The following is a 7,150-nucleotide window of genomic DNA, read 5'->3' on the forward strand; positions in this document are numbered from 1 at the left end:
GAAAAAAGCCAGAAGTGTGTGATTATAAACTAAAAAGAAAGAATGACGAGTTGATTTTTCTTACCAGAATTGTGAGATATAATCTCGGAATTGCAAGAAAAAAGTCAACATTTTGAAATATAAACTCAAAATTAAATTTTTATTATTTTATTCCATGACTTGAATAGACTGATACGCAGCGTTGGGGGTAACACATTACAAGTAACGCGAGTTACGTAATCAGAGTACTTTTTTCAAGTCCACACAAACGTAATCACTGTTCCTATCAGATGTCAAATAGACGTTTAGAAGATGTCTTTAAGTTGTTTATGATTAAGAATGCATGTAAAACTGACGTCTTAGAGACGTCTATCAGATGTTTGTAACAGCAGATGAAGCCATCTTTAACAGACATCGTGCAGACGTACGTGTGCTATCAGGGTTAAATATAAACGAAATAACAAAAAGAGTTTTAAAGCTCCTTGATTAGTTTTGAAGTTACCGTGGACTTTGTTTGTTAAAAAAAACCTGCAAGCACGAACTATAACTGTCGCAATGCCGTTTTAATATATTTAATATATATCACCATATTTGAATCACTTGTATAATTAATTCAGTGTTTACTGCAGATGATAAACCAAACCTCACCAGTCGGTCTTTTTCCAGGACAAACACGCTGGCGGTTTTGTCAAATGATCCGGACGCCAGTCGTTTTCCATCGCAGCTCCAGGCCACCGAGTGCACTTTAGCATTATGAGCCGGGAACTCTCTGCTTTTATTGTTATTCCTGAAGACCTCCTGCATCTCCTGATGATATGAGGACGCCATGCTTGCTGCTCCTTCGCCGTGTATTTAAGCTGCATCCTGACCCGTACGTTACTGTCCGCCACCTAGTGTACGGGAGTGACATGACATACTGAAGCCAAAATGATAGATGGAAGCCCATTTCAGCCACAGAAGATAAATAAAACATGCTTTGATAAACATAATTACTAGGATGTAGGTTTGATTTTGACATTAGTGGGTACATAACAGCAGACAACACCCCCTCCCCATCCAACTACCCAAACATTTTCACATTTATGATAGACTTTTGACCACAGTTTCATGTCATCTAAAGTGTATTGCTATTGTAGCCAACATGGGCTGCTTATAATTCATAAAGAGAGCTTTTTATGTTAGCATATTCATCAGAAAATAATCACACAATTTTGATTATGTAAAACCAACAACATTGCAGCAGCATCAGAGCTCTGGGTGTCTTAATTAGGCTGTATATCATTTTATTTTAATATTATAAATGCATCTGATTGACAGATAAACTGCACACTCTTATCTGATATTTCAGCTAACAGTTTGCTTTGTACATTCAGTTTAACATAGAGTTAAAGAGGGTAAAATGTATCATTCATCTGAACCGTGCACGTATGTTTTAAACACTTCGGCTCTATTACATGTTCTTACTTCAGCCATGTATTAAATGTGCGTCCTTGAAAGCAAGCGGATTTCTAGTGTATTTACTTGAACTTCTCAGGTAATATCAATGGTATGAGCTGTTTCAGATGCGGCCGACATTACAATAACAGTTGTTACATAAACATATATTTAATTGTTTGATCAAAATTATTTCTAGGGACAATTTAGTAGTCGCTGGATGTTAGTAGGGACATGTCCCTAGCATCCCTACTAAATTCTATGCCCTTGCATAATTATGAGATAAAAAAGTCATATTTTTGACATAAATTGTCGAAATTATGAGATACTATATCATAATTATGAGAGAAAAAGTTGAAATTATGATGTAAAATGTAAAAATGATTAGATAAAAAGTCATACTGTATTTATGACTTAAATTGATGACATTATGAGATCATTACGAGAGGAATAAAAAGTCATAATTATGACACAAATTATCATAATTATGAGATACTATATCTATTATGAAACAAAAAGTTGACTTAATTATGTTGTAAAAAAGTACAAATTCTGAGATGTAAAGGTTAAATTATGACAAACTAAGTCATAATTATAACATAAATTGTCAAAATTATAAGATACTGTATCATAGTTATGATAAAAGTCTAATTTACAGCATAAAATGTCAAAATTCTGAGATATAAAGTCATAATTATGAGATAAAAAGACGAAATTAACACATAAAAAGTAAGTATTCTGATAAAGTAAAAGTCAATATTATGAAATAGTCAAAATTATGACATACCAAGTTAAATGATGACATAGTCATAATTATCATAAAATGTGTAACTTGTAAGACCAAATTAACAATTATGCCATAAAAGTCAAAATTATGACATACCAAGTTAAATGATGACATACTTCATAATTATCATTAGTCATAATTATCATAAAATCTGTAACTTGTAAGACCAAATTAACAATTATGCCATAAAAGTCATAATTATGACTAAACAATTCTAAAAGTCCTAATTTAGTTTGTTACTGGCAATGGTTACTATTTACTATTTATCACATGTGTGATTTTGGTGAATCGTATTAAAATCATTGTAGAGCCAGTTTGACCCACAGACATCATAATTATTAATTGTAACAACTGTAACACACACACAAACATTCAAAAATGTATTGTCCCCATTTTGTAATTCATTTATAGCAAGTGAGATTTCAATGATATTGTGGCCACTGAACTAAGATTGTCTTAGTTCAGATGTCTCCGATTTCCATTTCAGAAATCTGGTCAACTTTACCATACCAAGCTTGATTACAAGTTAACTCCAGCATTATATGTGTATGATCATGCTGTACTCTCCACTCCAACCTAAAAGTTTGTGTGCTGCTGAGTCTTCTTTTCTTCTCTTTCAACTCCTGCCATTCCTCTCTTCACACATCCAGGCTCTGTTTCTCACTGGCAGCTCCAGTTGCATTACCTGCTAATGCCCTCATATATATTTCAATACACTCTTTGTAATGATTTGCACTTTCTTTTGTTTAACTGCACACTGTTAAACTGAATTCAAAGTCCCTACTTAGAGAATAGAGACCAACTAGGGAAACCAACTACTTAAAAACTTTAAAGAAAGATTTGAGCATGTTGTTTAAGGTACAAATTCTGTGTCTTATTAAAAAAGTTAAATGATGAGATATGGAGCTGACATGCATTTGTTTGAAAAATAGAAAAAAGGTACAGAAAACAGTCTGTATTTCTTCATAAGTTTATTCAGTCTTCTAAAAGGTATGTCGAAGAGGGAGATTTAGATCAATTTACATAAAAACTGTTACACTCAGTTTAAGCTTCAAAACACACTCATCACAAGTCAGATCAATCACCTCTCAGAGTTCTTATACAAAATCAAGCCTACACTCCAATAAGGCTGAAAAGGAAGAAGTGGTGCATACAGTAAGGCCAAAACACATTCCAGAGGTGGTGAAAATCAAGGAGCAATTTAAACAACATTAAAAAAAGAGTGTAAATGAGTCACATCATTGTGGGTTATTAGAATCACTTGTGACGACAGAGTGAAAACAAGAATATATAATAAAACAATTCAGATTTTCTGAAAAGTGATACATAATTGCAACCACAATTATCGTCCTTGTCAAATATTATTGCAGTTGTTAGATAGCCTGATATCAAAGACGTCAGACCACCCAGCTAACAAAAATATAATTTTAGAACATTTTGCTAACATTCCCATTGAGTTATGAAAATTTTATTTTTGAATGTCCTCTTAACCCTCTGGGCCTATTAATTTTTGGGTCACAATTGATACCTTCACAGTCAAAAGTGACCGAAGCCTTGAAATCTAACTTTTTTAAATGTTAATGTAATATTTTTGTTCAGTAATATTTTTTTATTATTGTTTAGAATTTTGAGGAATATTTATAGAATATTTACACGATTTTTATGAGCTATTTTTTCCACCGTCATTTTTGATCGAGAAGGTACCAAGTGTAACTTTTTTTATTTTTCGTCCCTTTATCATATCCAAATCATGTCCATGATTTTGTGTGTGTGTGTGTGTGTGTGTAAACATAGCTAAGTTGACAAAAGTCACCAAGTGTCATCCCATTTCGATGAAGTAAAATGTTTTTTAAAATTCTACATTTGGTCAGTTCCGACCAAAAAGGCCCAGAGGGTTAGCATTCAAAATGTTCTGTTTTTTAATGTTTTGGTTATGCATTCCATTTGATCATTTTGCAAACATTATGGGAATGTTACTTTGAATGTTCTCTGAACGTTCTGAAACAAGTATTATGTAGCAAAACAGGTTAACATCCAACTAAAATGAATAAAACGTTCCATGAAAGATGCTAAAGTTTTGAGAACATTATGAAAGATCAGATAACAATAAACGAGCGTTCTATTAATGCTACTGAAAGAACAATTGTTCATAACTTGAGAGAACCTTGCCAGAACGTTAGCCAAAGTTCTATGAATGTTCCCTGTTAGCTGAGCAATACGACCAGGACAACTTAGATGGCCAGAACCCTGCAGTCTCATTAATATTCTCCATTAATATTCTCCATTAAAATGATCCACTTCGAGTCAAGAGGAGTCACAAGGCAAATATTCGCAGTTATTAAAGGCAGCCTGATCCTGCACAATATTACAATTTGCAGATTATATTGCATTGGAACAGCTCAGAATTAGTGAGCAGATCTAATCAAGACGCAACTGTTGATCAAAGCCAAACTTTTCTGCATTCATGCAGTGCAAAGTTTTGGAAATGAGTGGAAGACATGGGTACGTAGCCCTCCATGATTAGATGGTATTCATTTTCCTAACATCTAGGATGTATGATTTCGATCCCCAAGAAGTGAGTGTGTCTTAAGAGGTAGACAGAACAGTTCCTCTTTACGGAAAGAATCACTTGAATGGCTTATAATTGCATCTCTTGATTAATTTGGATAGGCTAGTCCACACTTAGGACCTTTTTGTAACAGCAAAGGTGCCATGATGTGCAGTGCAGTGATTCTGTCAGGATTGTTTTACTGCTTTGCATTGAATCAGAAGTATATTCTGTGCTACTAGCAGCATCTGGCATTGTTATAACAAGTCGTCCTGCCCTAAATTCATGCCATTGGATGAGCCAGTGTTGTCAATTGGGCCCAAGGCACCAAGGTATGACTTGTTAGCATGCAAAATGCATCTTTCTTAAAGGGATAGTTTGAGGGATGGTTCTGTGAAACAAAAATAACTGCTTTTCATACAATGAAAGTCGGTGGGGTCTAGTGATGTTTTGGACCCCATTGACTTCCATTGTGTGGAAAAAAAACAGCCAGACATTTCTCAAAATTGTTTATCAGAAGAAAGAAAGTCATACAGGTCTGGAACGACATGAGGGCGATTGAGGACGCTGGTTGCAAAGATGGCAGCTCATAAATCACGTACATCCATGAGGCTCTGCTAGGTCTCAGATGAACTGAGATGAACGGGACTGTTAAAGGATTAGTTCACTTCCAGAATAAAAATTTCCTGACAATTTACTCATCCCCATGTCATCCAAGATGTTCATGTCTTTCTTTCTTCAGTCGAAATGAAATGAAGGTTTTTGAGGAAAACATTCCAGGATTTTTCTCCATATAATGGACTTCAATGGTGGCCAATGGACTGAAGGTCCAAATTTGCTGTTTCAGTGCAGCATTTTCTTAAAAAATGTAAAATGTATATACTTTTTAACCACAAATGCACATCTTGCACTTGAAGCCCTTTGAAGCTGCATTGAAAGTGCAATTTGGACCTTCAACCCCTTGATCCCCATTGAAGTCCATTATATGGAGAAAAATCCTGGAATGTTTTCCTCAAAAACCTTCATTTCGTTTCGACTGAAGAAAGAAAGACTTGAACATCTTGGATGACATGGGGATGAGTAAATTATCAGGAATTTTTTATTCTGGAAGTGAACTAATCCTTTAATGGATCATTTTCTCCAAGTATTACAGATCCTACTTGCTCAGATACTGCTGCTAGTGGCACAGAAATTAATTACACTCTTCATCATTAAAGTTTCCTTGCTTGCATTCTAATGGAAATGTGACTCAGATGTTGAATCTATGAATCCAAGATGAATCTAATAGTACCTACTGTGCAGAATGAATCTGAAGCATGTGACTGATGTCTCTAATGTCTAAACACACTGTGTTTATTGGTAAAGGCAGATACAGTACATTTACGCTGAAAGAAAAAAAATGTGTCGTCTGGTTTTCAAGCTGCAATTGATGAAATTATCTTTCTATATTCATGTAAAATATGAATGGTTGGTTTCAAATTTGGAATAAACAAACTTAGAAAGCATGGTTTTGTGCAAATAATGCAGCTGTCCTTGCAGCGCCACTTGCTGTTAACACTCGGCGTCTGTGCTACTGTTTGCTGCATTGGGGCTTTCTGCAGAGGAGCTGATGGTGGTTTGCAGGACGTCACTTGCATCCATATAGCCAATCCCATTGGGCCCCGCCCACTTCTCTGGATCGCCATCCTTCATTTCACTGATTAGAAAAGTATAAGCAACAATATATAACAAAATTAAACACAGAACATAATATTTATTTATAAATATAAGTTTAACATCTGGCAAAATAGGTAACAATCTTACAGGAATAGTTCACAGAAAAATGACATTTTGTTGAAAATGTGCTCACCCTCAGGCCATTCAAGATGTAGATGAGTTTGTTTCTTAATCAGAACAGATTTGGAGAAATGTAGCATTCCATCACTTGCTCACCAGTGGATCCTCTGCAGTGAATGGGTGCCGTCAGAATGAGAGTCCAAACAGCTGATAAAAACATCACAATAATCCACAAGTAATCCACACCACTCCAGTCCATCAGTTAATGTCTTGTGAAGTGAAAAGCTGTGTGTTTGTAATAAACAAATGCATTATTAAGACGTTTTAACTTTAATCCATTGCTAAAATACAAGCCCATAATCTATAATATAGCTTTCTCCTGTGAAAAAGTTGTCTTGTCTTAATCTGGAGAGAAATATGCACAGATCAAACACCGTTTACAAGCAAAAACAGTTCTAAACAAATATGTGGGTGGATTTTGATGTGAGACGACTACAGGGGTAGACTTTTTCACTGGAGGAAGCGTTATTATGGATTCTGGACTGATATTTTGGCCAGAAGTGATGGTGAATTTGTTTATTACAAACACACAGCTTTTCACTTCACAAGATGTTAACTGATGGACT

At 34.9% G+C, this 7,150-nt stretch overlaps 2 protein-coding genes across 3 annotated transcripts in view; both read right to left on the reverse strand.

Annotated features, from left to right (window-relative positions):
• LOC107662035 (THO complex subunit 3-like) overlaps positions 1-888 on the reverse strand; it is a 4,805-nt gene extending 3,917 nt beyond the window's left edge. Inside the window, exon 1 of one of the 2 annotated variants that reach the window (XM_016451894.1) lies at positions 628-887. In XM_016451894.1, coding sequence (XP_016307380.1) covers positions 628-807 — 180 coding nt within the window. In that variant the 5' untranslated portion in view covers positions 808-887. Of the gene's footprint in view, positions 1-627 lie in introns of both variants that reach the window. The other variant, XM_016451895.1, reaches the window with a different exon arrangement.
• A 5,266-nt stretch (positions 889-6,154) lies between these two features.
• The window catches only part of LOC107662031 (shootin-1-like), a 19,247-nt gene continuing 18,251 nt past the window's right edge, over positions 6,155-7,150 (reverse strand). The window contains exon 14 of the mRNA XM_016451888.1: positions 6,155-6,444. Within this exon, the coding sequence (XP_016307374.1) occupies positions 6,300-6,444 (145 nt within the window). The 3' untranslated portion in view covers positions 6,155-6,299. The remainder of the gene's footprint in view (positions 6,445-7,150) is intronic.

Source organism: Sinocyclocheilus anshuiensis, unplaced genomic scaffold, assembly GCF_001515605.1.
Source record: "Sinocyclocheilus anshuiensis isolate Anshui unplaced genomic scaffold, SAMN03320099.WGS_v1.1 scaffold535, whole genome shotgun sequence".
NCBI lineage: Eukaryota > Metazoa > Chordata > Actinopteri > Cypriniformes > Cyprinidae > Sinocyclocheilus > Sinocyclocheilus anshuiensis.